Source organism: Theropithecus gelada, chromosome 17, assembly GCF_003255815.1.
Source record: "Theropithecus gelada isolate Dixy chromosome 17, Tgel_1.0, whole genome shotgun sequence".
Classification (NCBI taxonomy): Eukaryota; Metazoa; Chordata; class Mammalia; order Primates; family Cercopithecidae; genus Theropithecus; species Theropithecus gelada.
Genome location: NC_037685.1, coordinates 14,739,307 through 14,757,821, shown reverse-complemented (window position 1 = coordinate 14,757,821; position 18,515 = coordinate 14,739,307). Strand labels below are relative to the sequence as shown.

Below are 18,515 nucleotides of genomic sequence, written 5' to 3'. Positions count from 1 at the left end.
CTCTACCCAGTGTGAAGAAACCTTACAAACAGCTATGAAATGAAGTTCTCGGCTGGTCTTCGCAGCTTCAGCATGACCTTGAAATCTTCATTTGTATGAAGACAGGTCTTATACTCCCTCAAGAGTTGAAAATAATTATGGGAGAAAACGGAAGCCTTGGAGCCAGCTCCATCAGAAGATTCCCTATGAAACAAGGTAACGGAGTTTCCCTGAACATGAAGTTCAGTTTAGAATGCACATAAGGATCATGAACACCACCACATGATCTCTGAGGTAAACCATCACAGTCTCTCCCAAGCTCTTGGACTAGGAATGTTCTATCCATCACTATACTATAAATCTCTCTGGTCTTTGTGGACAGAAATAAACCAGTGAGGCCAAACTACTCCAAACTCATGTAACTGAAATTCCACAAAAAACGAATCCGTGACCCTAGGGTTTTCTCTGGACAGAGGGAGAAGACATCTATCTACAGCTTCATTTCTGCTTACTGAGAAAATCAACTGCAGAGGAAGCGCTGCCTAAGACTTTAATATGAATCAAAACCACACACATGCACGCGCGCACACACACACACACATGCACACACACACACACATCTTCTGCTGGACCTTTACATAGTTAAAGGGCTATCAGCTCCTGTTATTTTAAAAAGTGCGGTCATAGTCTCTATTTGGCTTCTGCGGAGATAGGTCTCTGGGCATGGTCTAGATAATCAGAAGAATATCAGGAGAAAGGCAAATAATACTGCAAAAATATAAAAGGCAATTTATTGTGGAAAAGAGAAATTCTTTGCTAGACGTATTTGCCTTAGAGAAATCTCTCTGTCCCTTAATATGTGTTTAGACTGTCCAATACTTGAGAATAACTGTTTGACCTCGGGAGATCTTGTGTGAATGTGTTTTATTCAAAAGGTACTCAGAGAAGACCAAAAGAAATCAGGAAGAATAAAAAAGGCCATGATTACTTCCTACTGGCTGAGAAACCTCAACACAGGCGGCATTTCTCATGCCGACCACCATCCTATATTGTTGTGCTATAAATATTCACCACTGTTCCCATCACTTCTACTACAACTCAGACTCTAGAATATGTAACCCTGTGTGGATCCTTGTGTCTAAGGGTGTTGATATGGTTTGGCTGTGTCTCCACGCAAATCCTATCTTGAATCGTAACTCCCACAATTCCCATGTGTCATAGGAGGAACCTAGTGAGAGGTAACTGAATCATGGGAGTGGGTCTCTCTCATGCTCTTCCCGTGATAGTAAGTCTCACAAGATATGATGGTTTTAAAAACAGGACTTTCCCTGCACAAGCTCTCTTCTCTTGTCTGCCATGTGAGACACACCTTTCACCTTCCACCATGATGGTGAGGCCTCCCCAGCCACGTGGCACTGTAAGTCCGTTAAACCTCTTTCTATAATAAATTACCCAGTCTCAGGTATGTATTTATCAGCAGCTTGAAAACAGACTAATACAGGTGGGGTTTCCCTGAACATGAAGTTCTAATAAGTTCCAGAGTGAAAACAAGTCCTTCGGGTAGTGAGTAAAATATTCTTAAAGTAAGGGGGAAATTGGCCCTATGAAACATTTATGAAAGGTGCTCTCTCCTACAAATGAGAGCAGGCAGACCTTGACATACAGCAGAGAGGCTAGGGAGCTGGATAAAGCTGCAAACGGTCTGTTTTTGCCTTAGATTTTGGAAATAGTTATATTCAAAATATAGGTTTACAGTAGTGGTGAGCATTGCTGTACTCTAATCTTCTCCTGAAGTGTGGAAACCTTCAGTAAAGGTGGATACATAGCTCTACCTTATGGCACCTGGAAGGTATGCCAACGCCCAACCAGAGGCAAAGTGCTTCCTGGAAAGGATCACTGTCTGTCATAGACGAGGAGACTGAAACAGAAATTGAGAATTCAGCAGAAGCAAACCATTGAACCAGAGATGGCTGGAGATATGCACACTCTTGATAATCCATGAAGATCCTGGAGGAAGACTGGGATGGTCATTCAAAGCATTCTATTTGAAAATTAAAGGAGGTGTAACTCCAAAAGGTTGACTATTTAGGAATACCCCAAAAGACACCCGGTTATTATGCATCAAAAACTGACTGTATTCTCTCACTAGTAGAACAGACTGGGAAAAACAGCATTACCCATCACGTCACCTTCCAAAGTTGCATTCCTAGTTACACCACAGATTTCAGTAATTTTTATCTCCCTATAACATTTCTAAAAACAAATCTAAATTGGTAAATTTCAGCAGCCAAAGTTTTCATTGTTTTGCAAGAAAAATTTTACTTGATGATACCTAAAATAAATTCCCAATTTAATTATTTTTTTTTAAATGCTTGTTCAGGCACAGTGGCTCATGCCTGTAATCCCAGCACTTTGGGAGACTGAAGCGGGCAGATCACTTGAGGTCATGAGTTCCAAACCAGCCTGGCCAATATGGAGAAACCCCATCTCTATTAAAGTACAAAAATTTGCCTGGTGTGGTTGCATACACCTGTAATCCCAGCTACTGGGGAGTCTGAGACACAAGAATCACTTGAGCCCGAGAGGCAGAGGTTGCAGTGAGCCGAGATCACACCACTGCACTCCACCCTGGGCAACAGAGCAAGACTCCGTATCAAAAAAAAAAAAAAAAATGCTTTGGCCTTTCTGATTCTGCCTTAGAAAATACAGAAAAATATTACCTTAATGAGAATAGTCCTTCCTGAATTTTGTTCAGTCCTCAAAATTATATCTGTGTAAAAAGTCATGACTAGGAAAGTTAAAAAACCACTACAGAAAAAACAATAAAAAGTAATCAACAAATATTTATTGAGCAACAACAAATATTTTACTGAGTTTCCAAAGCATGATACCATTTAGTAGAGATGCCAAAATAAATAAATGCTGGACCCCAAAAAAGTCAAACACAATTATATGCCCAATAAAAAACTAACAATATTTTAAGTTTAAATTTCAGAGACACTTAAAATTATTTTTGCTTTTCTAGTGGTTTGCAAGAATTTCATATCATTTTTTAAATAACTGCAATGTCAAATTAATCTTTCATTTTACTTTCTTCAACAAAATAATTTTATAGTAACATTTTGTGCCTGCAAAATTATTTGCCAAAGAGGTATTTTGTTCATTAAGCCCTAGTGGCCTAAGAGAAGTTTATTGAATACTAAACCAAAAAAGCAGGAGTTATTAACTTTAAGATCTGCTTTCAGTTGGTATCCTGATATATTCAGCCAACACAGTAAAACACCATAAAATTTTACTATGCATAACAAAATTATTGAAAATCAAGACCCATTAGTATGTACTATGCTTATTGCCAGATCTACTGAATATATCTAATGTCAGGTTAGGAGTGTGGTCGTAAATCAGTGTGACACCTGCCCTACGCATCCGTTTCTGGTTTGATCCCTTGAAAGGAGCTCTAGACTTATAGTTCTTAAAGTAGTTAAAGGCATCATCAGGGTAGAAACATTTTATTTATGAAGGTAGTACTTACAGACAATTACAAGATTTAGAAAAATTATGAGAAAAAACTTTTCAAAACAAATTCCAGCAGGACTTAATAATACTGGACACACAAACCTACAGTGGCTTTGAGTAGCTCAGTTGATGTTTCTGCATGTACTTACCACCTTGTATGTGAAAGCACCTTAGAAACTACAACATGTCTTATGCTGTTATAATATTTTCTACTACCAAGGCATATTCTACCAGTGCAAGAGATCAACAATGATTACAACATTGATAAGAGGGAGTTAAAAATTTCCAGTCTTGTTGTTACTGACAACAAAAATTCAAGCTGAAAATGCCTGGGAGGGGGATGAATACCCCATTTTCCATGATGTGACTACTATGCATTCCATGCCTGTCTCACAATATCTCATGTACCCCATACATATTTGCACCTACAAAGTACCCACAAAAGTTTTAAAAGAAAAAAGAGAAAAAACAAGAAAATGCCTGGGGATAGTCTACAAAGTTAACTTAATTTTATCTCAGTTGCAGTATTTACTTCTTGCCTTCCTACTGACCTCTTTTCCACCTACATGTGTTCCTGAAGAAAAGCCCAATGGAGATGCTCTGCCTTAGTTCTTTCAAAGTAATAATATAAAAGTATTCAAGGAACTATTATTACCTTTTTTGCTGCAGATTCTGTCCCTGAGATACAGCCAACCCACACAGATGCAGACGTGAGCACATATCAGTTGCCCCCAAATTTCCAGAGCTCCGAGCTCTGTTCTCTGGAAGGGAACATCATAGGACATCCAACTGTAAAACATGAAAATGTGGCATATCCTAATTTTCTTCATAGCAGTTGTAATAAAAAATTAAAATAACTTAAGACCATACCCATATATTGAACTTATTTGAACTTGTCCTATCACTCTAGCACCACATTGAAATTCATCAAAATTCAAATAGCTATAAATGAAACATGAATGGTAATAATAACTTCAGATGTTGAAATAATTGCTCAGGATGATTTAGATTCTATAAACATAGTTATCAAAAAGAAAAATAGCATTCTTTGCCCCCAAGAGTGAAAGATTCAGATAAAAATGTTTCCCTAATGAGCAGTGTGCTTGGGTATAGTATTATTACAGGAAAGATCAAAATTCCAATCATCCTTGGTAAATTGCATGTCTGCTAACTTCAGCTATTTTGGGATTTTTTAAAGTTAAACCATTTCCGAGTCACAGAAGAAATATGCACGGTTCCCCTGTGCATGGAAACAAAATGCAATCTATTCATTCCATCTCCTTATTTAAATTCTTTTGAAAATTAGGTGAATCTGATGATTCATGAAACAATCTTTGAGACTACTTTCAATATAGCTTATTGCAGTGTCAGGATGATGGTAATAATAGATACCATTTGTGACTGCTGGACTTTATGTACTTCATTTATAATTCTCATATAAAATCTACATGAGAATCTTTTTGCTTAAGGTATTAATTTGCCCAAGACCACTCAGAGTAAGTGCCAAGAATAAAACCAGGTCTCACACCAAAGTTTGAGCTCTACCCACGAAGCAATGACTTTTACATAATTGTTAGAGATCCTAATAATGTCTTCTTTTTGTACAGCCCCTATATTGTATGCCATAATCTCAGTATCATGTTCTCAATCAAGCACTGTGAGAACACTGACATTCTATATTACCAAGACCAGAAGTTTCAAAGTAAAGCAATTTTCTTTTTTTTTTTTAGTACAACTCATTTTATTATTTTAGTGCAACAAAACATTTCCAGATTGATTTCCAATTTCAGTTTCAAAACAAAATGACCTGAAATTTTTAGTATTTAGTATCTGTGACAATGACCAATAAAATGTGTAAGAACATAAAAAATAAATTCATTCATTGTTGGTGGTACTCCAAATTCAATGTGTAAGAACCTTTTCTACCTAAAGCATTTTCCTAAAACTGCAAACTAAAAATCTATTTATTTAAAACACTTATGTGGTAAAATAATCTCATTTGATTATGGATATCATAAATAGAATATAAAAGATATTATATTTCTTAAAATACCATTTATTTTACTGTGTTCAGTTCTGGGTTTCCTAACATCTATTCTACAGATCAATCAAAATACAAAGGTGTGCAAATGAAACAAGCTATTGAAATGAAATAAAATTCAAGGAGAATAAAAGTTAGAATTAACTTATGAGGTAACTTTTATGTGAGGAAACATCACAGTTGTAAGGAATGCCTCTTTACAGACAGTCATTCAGATGTGCATTTTCACAGAGCTATTATTTCATGAGCCCAAAATCAAGCAAAATAAAATTCCATGCTTCCTGGAATATTAAATACCATGCAGTGTACTATTTAAGAAAAGAATAGGGTTAACTAACTAAAAGCAGAACTTGCTTATTTTTTGCTTCCTAGCCAATTAAAAACACATTAAAAGCACTTGAAATGATGTATTTAACCTGAAAAAAAGTTGCTAAAATTCCAATATAAATGTAATTATCTGTAACTTGCTTAACCCATCTATCCCCAAAACAGTGTAGTGGGGCAAAATGTTAAAAAGAAAAATCATCCAGTGCATGTAGATGGGCACGGAGAAGCCAAGCTTCCCAGAGTGGGTACAGAGCCAGCCGCCAGGTGACTCAATTCACACGCTCCTTTTCTGGGGATGAAAAGGTGCTCGTCAGATCTTTCTATGCAACTGAGAGCTCCTAAATCAAGTCAAAGAGGACCATCGTACTGAAATATTCCATACTTTCCACTGGTCCACCAGCAGGGCTCAGAGGCCATGAGCTGTTCCCCTTGCCCAGGCTTCAGACCAACCTGAATTTCAGCTTTTAATGTTCTTACGGAACAGAGGGGTGCGGGATGGAAGCCATTCACAGCCTGATGAAATGGAACAGAAAACTCCCATTTTCTGTCACCTGTCAACTTCCTGTAATTCAAATCACCCTTGAATAAAATTAAATGTGCCTTCTGTAGTTCAGCATATAAGTCGGGAGCAACCTGAGGCATTGCACAGAACTCATGAGGCAGAGTCCAAAATATATGATCGTGGTAAACCCATTTACCCATTTTAACATACTCTTCCCAGTCAGCCCCACACTTGGACATCCACTTATGATTACCATGTTTTACCTGTTCAATTAACCAATTAAAATCATGTATAGTAGTATCAGAAACAAACCATGGAATTGTTTTTCCATAAAAATGAACCTCAGTAGCCAGTTCAGAGGACAACAAGAAGTTGGCTAATACTAAATCTGTAACAAGCTCAAACCCAGAATTATCGAGAACAATATACACTCTAGTAACAGAAGCTTTTTCTCTTGTTTTCTTGCAATTGCTAAGCAATGACCAAAGATGTTCCAGATCATTCAATAAAATGAAAGGTTTTAGGTCTTCCAATGAATTTAGTACATCGGTCTTCTGAGAACTATTTTCTCCACCTGAGAGAGACAGATCACACTTATTTCCCCACAGTGAAATCTGCAGAAGTTTAAAAAACTCATCTTTCAGCTGATTTTCATCTAGGTCTTCAATAGTTTTTATCAATTGTTGCAGGTAAGTACATAAAGCAATGACAGATTCCTGTGACTCATAGAAATTTTGCTCTTTTGATTCTTTAAATACATCAAAGTAATCGATTGGTGGACTCTGGATAATTGAAAGTGAAGCAATTTTCATAATGCAGCCATTTAGTGGGTAAGGTTATCAATTGGATATTTGGAAAATTATGTTTCTCTCTTAAAAAGTTATATCAGATGGGCTGGATCTCCAAACTCAATGTGAGAGGTGTGTATTTCTCCTGCCCAAGATTCACTTCCTCAACTGGGTTCTAGAAAATCACTATAAGTGTAACCCTGGGGCCAACAGCCTTAAGATTATCTGGGTGCTTGTTAGAAATGCACAACCTCTACCAGCTGAATCAGAATTTGCATTTCAACAAGATCTGGAATCTCATATCCTCATTAATGTTTGAAATGCCCTGCTACCCTACCCCAGCCTAGGTTCCTAATTATTCCATTTCTTTCCTGTTTTCTTAATTTCTCTCTATTGGTTTTTATATTTTTTCCTCACATGAAAACATTATTTTAAAAAGTCCTCTGCTGAAATCTGCACCCTCATTCCCCTCATTTCTCTTCTTTTCTCAACCAAGTGCCATGAAGGAGGTTTCTATAATTCCTGAATCCGTATCTTCTGTTCACTTCTCAACACACTGCAGTATAGTTTAGTCACCTACCAAATATCTGACCGTTACTATGTGCCAAGGACTGTATTAGACTCTGAGGAAAAAATGGTATACAAAAGACTTGGTCCTTGTCCTCGAATTACTATCCTCAAAATCATTTTGACATAGATCACCACTGATTTCTTGAATTGTCAATTCTGGGAAGCACTCTTTATTCATTATCAGTAAGAGAACACAACTGTCCTCCTTAAGCCAGATATTGAAGAGAGTTTGCAAAAATATAACAGTGCCACTTTTCTCACTAAATTTTTAAGAAAATATTTTTGGGGCCAGGTGCGGTGGATCCCAGAACTTTGGGAGGACGAAGCGGGCAGATCACGAGGTCAGGAGATCAAGACCATCCTGGCTAACACGGTGAAACCCCGTCTCTGCTGAAAATACAAAAAAATTAGCCGGGCGTGGTGGCGGGCGCCTGTAGTCCCAGCTACTCGGGAGGCTGAGGCAGGAGAATGGCGTGAACCCGGGAGGCGGAGCTTGCAGTGAGCCCAGATCGCACCACTGCATTCCAGCCTGGGCGATAGAGCACGACTCGGTCTCAAAAAAATATATATATATATATTTTTTTTTTTTAATAAAAATGTTTTTTATGTTAACATGTGATAGGCTTGTTTTTAGTTTTAAATGAACAAATATTCCTAAAAGTTATTTTAATTTCTAATAGATAGAGATCCACAACTCTCTAGGCTGCTCAATAATTTTTAGAGTATAAGGGGCTCCTGATGTTAAAAAAGTTTGAGAACAACTTATTTCATATTAAAACCAGGTTGGTAGCTCAACGATATAGTTTGGATATTTGTCCCTGCCCAAATCTCATGTTGAAATGTAATTCCCAGTGTTGGAGGTGGGGCCTGGCGGGAAATGTTTGGATCATGGGGACAGATCCCTCCTGAATGGCGTAGCACCATCCTCTTGGTGCTGTCCTTGCACCAAGTGTGAGCTGTTGCAAGATCTGGTTGTTTAAAATTGTGTAGTATCACCCCTTCACCCTCTCTGTTGCTCCTGCTTTCACCATGTGATGCGCCTGCTCCCTCTTCACCTTCTGCCATGATTCTAAGCTTCCTGAGGCCTTCCTAGAAGTCTCTAAGCATTGCTATAGAGCCTGCAGAAGCTGTAGAACCTGCAGAACCATTAGCCAATTAAAACTCTTTCCTTACAAATCACCCAGTCTCAGGTGTTTCTTTATAGCAATGCAAGAATGGCCTAATACATTCAATAAATCCCCAGTATCTACATAGGCATCAACTCTAGAATATATAATACATATGAATAAGTTGCCCTAAACATTTTATCTCCTATGTTTGATTAATTTAGCTAAAGAAGTCACTTTCAAGAGATCAGAAGTAAGATGGCCAAATAAAAGCCTCTACCAACCATCCTCCCCACAGGAACACCAAATTTAAGAGCTATCTACACAAAAAAGCACCTTCATAAAAACCAAAAATCAGGTGAGCAATTACAGTACACTGTTTTAACTCAAAATCACTGAAAGAGGCACTGAAGAGGGTAGGAAAAACAGTCTTGAATTGCTGACACCATCCTTCCCCTATTCCCCAGCAGCAGTGAATCTGTATGGCTTGAGGGAGGGAGAGTACAGTGATTATGCTGCCCTGTCACAGTGGAAAGCAACACTTGGCAGAACTCAGCCAATGCCCACAGAGGGAGCATTTAGACCAGCCCTAGCCAAAGTGAATTCATCCATCTCAGTGGTTGGAACTTGAGTTCTGGCAAGCTTTGCCAGTGCAAGCTCAACTGCTCTGGAACCCTAAATAAACTTGAAAGGTGATCTAGGCATCAAAGTCTGGACTTCGGGGGCACATGACCTAATGGGGGACATCAACCAGAGCAGCCAAAGGAGGGTTTGCAGCACCCCTCCTCCAAGCCCAGGGAGCATAGCTCACAGTTCTGAAAAAGACTACTTCCTTCCACTTGATGAAAGGGAAGAGTAGAGGACTTCATCTTACAATTTGGAAACTAGCTCAGCCACAGTAGGATAGTGCACCAGGCAGAGTCATGAGGCCCCCGTGTGAGAAGCTAGTTCCCAGATGACATTTCTAGACACATGCTGGGCCATAAAGGACATTGTTGTCTTGAAGGGAAGACTAAAAAGCGCATGGGCCCTGAATAATCAGCAGCAGTAGACAGGTAGTACATGCCATGGACTTTGAGTGAGACTCTGGGATGTGCTGGCTTCAGGTGTGACCCAGCACACTCCCAGCTATGGTGGTGATGAGGAGAGACTCCAGATTCAGAAAAACAGAGAGAAGAGTAAAAGGGGTAGTTTAGGTACCAGCTCACCCACAGTGGGGCGGAGCACCAAGAGGGCTCTTGTGGTCCCTGATTCTAGGCCATAGCTTTTGGACAGCATTTCTAGACCTGACCTGGGCCATAGAGGAGCTCACTTCCCTGAAGGATATGTCCCAGGCCTGGCAGCAACCAACCACAAGCTGATTGAAGAGACCCTGGGGCTTCAGCGAACATCAGTGGTAGCCAGGCCGTACTCACTATCGGCTGGGGTGGTGGAGGCCACAGAGACTACTCTGCCTATAAAAAGGGGAGGAAAGTGTGGGAAGAACTTTGTCTTGTGGTTTTTTTGCCAGCTTAGCCACAGAAGAATAAAGCACCAGGTGGATTTTAAGATTTCCAACTCCATGCCCTGGTTCCCAGATGGCATCTCTGGACCCACCCAGTGCCCAGGGGGACTCACTACCATGAAAGGAAGGATACAACCTGGCTGGCTTTGCCACCTGTTGATTGTAGAGCCCTAGGGCCTTAAGCAAACATAGGTGGTAGCCAGGTAGCGGTTACACCAGGCCTTGGGCAAGACCCAGTTCTGTACTGGTTTCAGGTCTGACCCAGCATAGTCCCAGTGGTGGTAGCCACAGATGTTCTTGTGTTATCCCTCTCCCAGCTCCAGGCAGCTCAAAACAGAGAGGCAGGGGAAGGCCATTTGTTTGGGAAACAGTAAGGAAAGAGAACAAGAATCTCTGCCCAGTAATCCAGAGAATTCTTCCAGATCTTATCCAAAACCACCAAAGTGGTACCTCTATGAGTCTGCAAGAACCACAGTGTTACTAGGCTAATGCAGATATGGTTGCAGTGACCAAACACTTAGATCACAACACCCAAGTCCCTTAAAATACCTGGAAAGCCTTTCCAAGAAAGGGGGTGGGGGGAAACAAGCACAGACTCTGAAGACTACAATGAATACCTAACTCTTCAATGCTCAGACACTAATGAACATCCACAAGCATCAAGAGAATCCAGGAAAACATGACTTCAGTAAACTAAATGAGGCACCAGGGACCAAGCCTGTAAGGACAGAGATATGTGACCTTTCATATAGAGAATTCAAAATAGCCGTTTTAGGGAAACTCAAAGAAATTCAAGATAACACACAGAAGGAATTCAGAATCCTATCAGATAAATTTAACAAGGAAATTGAAATAATTAAAAAGCATCAAGCAGAAATTCTGGAGTGGGGCCGGGTGCAGTGGCTCATACCTGTAATCCCAGCACTTTGGGAGGCTGAGGCAGGCAGATCACTTGAGGTCAGGAGTTTGAGACCAGCCCGGCCAACATGGTGAAACCCTGTGTCTACTAAAAATACAAAAATTAGCCAGGCGTGGTGGTGCATGCCTACAGTCGCAGCTACTCAGGAGGCTGAGGCAGGAGAATCACTTGAACCCAGGAGGCGGAGGTTGCAGTGAGCCGAGATCACCCTACTGCACTCCAGCTTGGGTGACAAAGTGAGATTCCATCTTTTAAAAAAAACAAAAAAAAAAAAAAAAAAAAAACAAAGGGTGCAGTGACTCATGCCTGTAATCCCAGTACTTTGGGAGGCTGAGGTGGGCAGATCACCAGGTCAGGAGTACAAGACCAGCCTGGCCAACATGGTGAAACCCCATCTCTACTAAAAATACAGAAATTGGCTGGGCATGGTGGCAGGTGCCTTTAATCCCAGCTACTCGGGAGGCTGAGGCAGGAGAATCACTTGAAACTGAAAGGCAGAGGTTGCAGTGAGCCGAGATCATGCCACTGTACTCCAGCCTGGGTGAAAAAGCAAAACTCCATCTCAAAAAAAAAAGAATTCTGTAGTGGGAAAATGCAACTAACATACTGAAGAATGCATTCTCTTAATAGCAGAATTGATCAAGCAGAAAAATGTATAGAATTTTTATTAGTTTTCTCTTTGCTTATTTGCTAGTTTGTTTATGCAATGAATGTTAAGTTGTTATCTGTTTAAAATAATGGGTTATAAGATAGTATTTGCAAGCATCATGGTAATCTCAAACCAAAAAACATACAATGGATACACAAAAACATAAAAAGTGAGAAACTAAAACATACCACCAGAGAAAATAGTTTTCACTAAAAAGAAGACAGTAAGGAAGGAAAGAAGGAAGAGAAGACCACAAAACAACCAGAAAACAAATAATAAAATGGGAGGCTCAAGTCCTTACTTATCAATAACAATATTGAGTGTAAATGGACTACACTCTCCAATTGAAAGACATAGAGTTGGTGAATGGATAAAAAACAAGACCCAACAATCTGTTGCCTACAAGAAACACACTACACGTATAAAGATACACATAGACTAAATATAAAGGGATGGGAAAAGATAGTCCAGGCAAATGGAAACCAAGAAAGATCAGGAGTACCTATACTTACATCAGACAAAATAGCTTTCAAGACAAAAACTATAAAAAGAGACAAGGAAGGTCATTATTTAACAGTAAAGGCGTCAATTTAGCAAGAGGATATAACAATTGCAAATATTTATGCATGCAACACTGGAGCACCCTGATTTACAAAGCAAATATTTAGACCCTAACACAATAATAGCTGGAGACCACAATACCTATCGTTTAGCACTGAACAGATCATTTAGACAGAAAATCAATAAAGAAACATCAGACTTAATCTGCACTATGGACCAAATGAACTTAATAGACATTTACAGAACATTTCATCCAACAGCTATAGTGCACACATTCTTCTCCTTAGCACACAGATCATTCTCAAGGATAGACCGTATGACTTAAAACATTTTTAAAAAACGAAATAATATCAAGTATCTTCTCTGACCACCATAAAATGAAACTAGAAATTAATAACAAGAGGAATTTTTGAAATTATACAAATACATGGAAATCAAACAGTGTGTTCTTGAATGACTAGTGGGTGAATGAAGAAATTAAGAAGGAAATTCAAAAACTGAATGGAGTTTTTGAATGGAGACACAACATACCAAAACCTATGGGATACAACAAAAGCAGTACTAAGAGGAAAGCTTATAGCTCTAAGTGCCTACATCAGAAAAGCAGAAGAACTTCAAATAAACAATCTAACAACTATTCTTAAAGACTAGAAAGGCAAGGGCAAACTGAACCCAAAATTAGAAGAAATAATAAAGATTGGAGCAGAAATAAATGGATCTGAACAAACAAAAAAAGATCAATGATACACAAAATTGGTTTTTTGAAAAGATAAAATTGACCAGCCTTTAGCCAAACTTGCTTAAAAAAAAAGAGAAGACTCAAATAAAGCCAGATATGAAAAAAGAGATATTACAACCAATACCCTAGAAATTCAAAGGACCATTAGAGGTTACTATCAGCAACTATATGCCAATAAATTGGAAAACATAGAAGAAATTGATAAATTCCTAGACACATACAACCTACTAAGATTGAACCATGAAGTAATCCAAAACCCAGACAGACTAATAACAAGTAATGACATTAAAGCTGCAATGAAATGTCTCCCACCAAAGAAATGCCTAGTACCTGGTGGCTTCATTGCTGAATTTTCCCAAACATTTAGAGAAAAACTAGTATCGATCCTATTCAAACTATTCCAAAGATAAGAGGAGGTGGGAATACTTCCAAACTCATTCTACCAGGCCAGTAGTACCCTGATACCAAAACAAGAAAGAAAGAATGAAAGAGAGAAAGAGAGAGAGACAGAGAGAGAAAGAGAGAAAGAAAGGCAGGCTGCAGGCCAATATCCCTAATGAACATTCATGTAAAAATCTTGAACAAAATACTAGCAAATCACATTTGACAACACATTAAAAAGTTCTTTCATCGTCACCAGGTGGGATTTATCCCAAAGACGCAAGGATGGTTCCACATATAGAAATCAATCAATGTGATACATCATATCAAAAGAATGAAGAAGAAAACATATGATTATTTCAATTGATGCTATAAAAGCATTTGATAAAATTCAACATCCTTTCATGTTAAAAAAATTTTTTTAACTGGGTATAGAAGGAATGCACCTCAACATAATAAAAACCATATACAACAGATCAACAGCTAGTATCATACTGGATGGAGAAAAACTGAAAGCCTTTCCTCTAAGAACTGGAACATGACAAGGATGTCCACTTTCACCACTGTTATTCAGTACAGTACTGAAAGTCCTAGCTACAGCAATCAGGCAAGATATAAATGGCATCCAAATTGGAAAGGAAGAAGTCAAATTTTCCTTATTTGCAGATGATACAATCTTATATTTGGAAAAATCTAAAGACTACACAAAAATACTATTAGAACTGATAAATTCAGTAAGGTCACAGGATATAAAATCAACATACAAAAATGAGTAGCATTTCTATATGCCAACAGTGAACAATATAAAAAAGAAATTAAAAAGTAATCCTATTTACAATAGCTCCTAATAAAATTAAATACCTATGAATTAACTTAGGCAAATAAAGCTCTCTACAATGAAAACTATAAAACACTGATGAAAGGAATTGAAGAGGACACCAAACTATGGAAAAATATTCCATGTTCATGGATTGGATGAATCAATATTGTTAAAATGTTCATACTACCCAAAGCAGTCTGTAGATTCAATGCAATCTCTATCAAGAGAGCAATTACATTCTTCACAGAAATAGAAAAAAAAAATCCTACAATGTATATGGAACCACAAAGGACCCAGAATAGCTATCCTGAGCAAAAAGAACAAAACTGGAGGAATCACATTACCTGACTTCGAATTATACTACAGAGCTATAAAATCAAAATAGCAGAGTACTGTCATAAAAACAGATATATAGACCAATGGAACAGAATAGAGAACCCAGAAACAAATCCGCACATCTTCAATGAACTCATTTTTGACAAAGGTGCCAAGACCATACATTGAGGAAAGGACAGTATCTTAAATATATGGTGCTGGGAAAACTGGATATCCAAAGCAAAAGAATGAAACTAGACCCCTATCTCTCACCATATAGAAAATTCAAACAAAATGATTTAAAGACTTAAATCTGGTTGGGTGTGGTGGCTCCCATCTGTAATCCCAGCACTCTGGGAGGCCACAGAGGGCAGATCGCTTGAGGCCAGGAGTTCAAGACCAGCCTGGCCAACATGGCAAAAAACCTGTCGCTACTAAACATACAAAAATTAGCCAGGCGTGGTGGTGTGGACCTGTAATCCCAGCCACTCAGGAGGCTGAGGTGGGAGGATCACTTGAACCTGGGAGGCAGAGGTTTCAGTGAGCCAAGACAGCACCATTGCACTACAGCCTGGATGACAGAGCAAGACTCTGTCTCAAAAAACAGAAAAAAAAAATTGAGTACCTCACAACCATAGGCAACCAATGCAAAAATGACCAAATGGAATCACATCAAGTTAAAAAGCTTCTGCACAGCAAAGTAACCATCAACAAAGTGAAGAGACAACACACAGAATGGGGAAATATCTGCAAACTGGCCATCTGACAAGGGATTAATAACCGGAATATATAAAGAACTCAAACAATAGGAAAAAATCTTTAACAATCGATTTTAAATTGGGCAGAAGATCTAAACAGAGATTTCTCAAAAGAAGACACACAAATGGCAAATATGAAAAGTGTTCAACATCACTGATAGAGAAATGCAGATCAAAACTACGATATTATCTCACCCCAGTTAAAATGGCTTTTATCCAAAAGACAGGCAATAAAAATGAGGATGTAGAGAAAAGGAACCCTCACACACTGTTGGTGGGAAAGTAAATTAGTACAAACACTATGGAGAACAGTTTGGAGATTCATCAAAAAACTAAAAATAGGACTACCCTAAAATTTAGCAATCCCATTGCTAAGTACACGCAAAAGAAAGAAAATCAGTATATTGAAGAGATTACTGTTCTCCCCTGTTTAGCGCAGCACTATCCATAACAGCCAAGATTTCAAAGCAACCTAAGTGTCCATCAACAGATGAATGGATAAAGGAAACGTGGTACATATACACAAACGAGTGCTATTCAGCCATAAAAAGAATGAGAGCCTGTCATTTGCAACAATATGGATAGAACTGGCAGTCATTCTGTCAAGTGAAACAAGCCAGACACAAAGACAAAATTCATATGTTCCCACTTATTTGTGGGAGCTAAAAAATTAATTAAAAACAATTAAACTTATGGAGATAGAGAATAGAATGGTTGCTACCTGAAGGTGGGAAGGGTAGTGAGGGAGTGGGGATAGTTAATGGGCACAAAAAGTTCAAAAGTATGAATAAGTCTAGTATTTGATACCACAACTGTGTGATATAGTCAATCATTTAATTGTGCATTGAAAAATAACTAAAAGGGTATATGTGGACTGTTGTAACACAAAGGATAAATGTTTCAGGTAACAGATACCCCATTTACCCTGATGTGATTATTACAAGTTGGATGCTTGTATCGAAATATCTCATGTACGCCATAAATATATACACCTATTATGTACCCATAAAAACAAAAAGTTAAAGATTTAAAAAAAAAAAAAAGAAGTCACTTTCACTTGGCATTTCATGCACCGTTTAAAAAGAAAAAGAAAAAGAAAAAGAAAAAAACCCGAGATGGCTACTAGTCCTTCAAAAACTAAAAGCCTTCACTGGAATACTTGTGACAACTGATGTACATGCTTTAGTCTTCCAAAATGGGGAAAACAAGGTAAAAACTAAAACCATGAATAGTTTGCTTTAAACATTCTTCAAGTTTATATTGCCCGTAAGCCATGTTTTCTAAAGTTCTTAAAATCAGTACTTTTGTGCTTTTATCTTGAATACTTCAATGCACCTGATTATAGTAGCAGAATGTGGTTATAAGAACAAATGTCTCTATCATATTAATATAAAAAATATTTAAGGTATTTGCATTTTGTTTTAAAATGAACTCTTCAGAATACATCTTTTAATTTATACCCTGACTATGAAATATCATATTTTGGTCTTGATGGTGAAATATATGCACAGAGTAACATTCCCTGTCATACATTGCCTGCACACTGGGATCAAATGTATATTATTTCTGTAGTGGTGGAAGAAGGTTCTGGTTTCAAATACTTAGTATTCAGGGAGAATAAAGAAAATACCCCTCTTGAAAAGTGCTTTCTTGGCTTAGTCACACAGGAAAATTCAGATGCAGTTTTTTTTTGTCATCTTCTCCCACAGGTGAACTCTCAGTAAGCAATGCAACTTTTCATCAGACAGGTTTTACTACATTTTTAAAGAACAGTCTAATTTACAAACTTTGCATGTGCTTCAAGTTTTTCATGTTTAACATACAAATAAAACCTCAAGCAATTTGTTTTCATCTTGTAGTCATAAAACATGTGCAGGACACAGAGATCCTTTAGCTCTTAAAGGACACACTATTAAACATAACTTATTTATTTGAGTATCAACTATGTTTACATATTGATAAAGATTACAGTTCTGAACCAAATAATTGTGCCATTCACATCACTTAGCTGATTCTTATTTTAAATAATTCAAGTTATACTCATTTCTACCTTGTAGATTATAAGAGCTACATTATATATTTCTAAGCAATTTTAAATTAATTTTGCAAAGTAGTTTTCAGTATAGGTCATATACATTTAGCGTCCCTAAACCAGGGCTTTCCTTATCAATTTGACAATAAGGAATTGCTCATAATATTCAGCCTTTGTCTTTATAACCTCCTATATAATATCTAGCTGTAGCCTGTGGAAAAATGTCATACTGAGGACCCTCATCTATCAAGCTGGTAGAAGCAACAGATAGCTTCAGAACCACTATCCTAAACAAAGAAGTCAAGAGAAAGATCTAGAGTAACTTTTACTCAGAAGGAAAACAAGTGAGAATACGCATGAAACTGAGGCATGTTAGGTTGGTCGGATCAACTGGCACCAGTGACACAAGAAAATTAATGCCCTTCACTGGAATCTTCTACAATGCAATAGTTTATGTACTTTAAGGAGGCAAAATTTTGAAAATCAACAGAAGCAAAGGAAATGACAAAACATTTGCTATCTGAAGAGTATATTCCACACTTGGTTTTTAGTAGCAATGTTGCTGAGAACACAAGGAAGCTCATTTTAAGATCTTACCAGAGAATCAGGTGACATTAACTATTAAACTTTATGTATGTGTATATAAATCCCTCTAAATTAGTTCTAAAAACCTGATATAATGATTACAGGTTTTTTTGTTGTTTTTGTTTTTTGTTTTTTGTTTTGAGACGGAGTCTTGCTCTGTCGCCCGGGCTGCAGTGCAGTGGCCAGATCTCAGCTCACTGCAAGCTCTGAATCCCGGGTTTACACCATTCTCCTGCCTCAGCCTCCTGTGTAGCTGGGACTACAGGCGCCCGCCACCTCGCCCAGCTAGTTTTTTGTATGTTTTAGTAGAGACGGGGTTTCACCGTGTTAGCCAGGATGGTCTTGATCTCCTGACCTCGTGATCCGCCCGTCTCGGCCTCCCAAAGTGCTGGGATTGCAGGTTTGAGCCACCACACCCGGCCT

At 38.2% G+C, this 18,515-nt stretch overlaps 2 protein-coding genes across 3 annotated transcripts in view; both read right to left on the bottom strand.

Annotated features, from left to right (window-relative positions):
• The window catches only part of LMO7 (LIM domain 7), a 233,585-nt gene extending 229,244 nt beyond the window's left edge, over positions 1-4,341 (bottom strand). Inside the window, exons 1-2 of one of the 2 annotated variants that reach the window (XM_025364171.1) lie at positions 4,151-4,341; positions 2,700-2,749 (exon numbers count right to left, since the gene is read on the bottom strand). In XM_025364171.1, the coding sequence (XP_025219956.1) occupies positions 2,700-2,749; positions 4,151-4,325 (225 nt within the window). In that variant the 5' untranslated portion in view covers positions 4,326-4,341. The remainder of the gene's footprint in view (positions 1-2,699; positions 2,750-4,150) is intronic. The other variant, XM_025364175.1, reaches the window with a different exon arrangement.
• An 882-nt stretch (positions 4,342-5,223) lies between these two features.
• Positions 5,224-7,177, bottom strand: LOC112611138 (protein-glutamate O-methyltransferase-like). Its single transcript, XM_025364838.1, has one exon. The coding sequence runs from the start codon at positions 7,175-7,177 to the stop codon at positions 6,212-6,214; it is 966 nt and encodes a 321-aa protein (XP_025220623.1). The 3' UTR covers positions 5,224-6,211.
• Positions 7,178-18,515: the final 11,338 nt, after the last annotated feature.

Excerpts from the sequence above, each read along its gene's own strand:
- LOC112611138 (XM_025364838.1), bottom strand. The coding sequence starts at position 7,177 with ATGAAAATTGCTTCACTTTCAATTATCCAGAGTCCACCAATCGATTAC.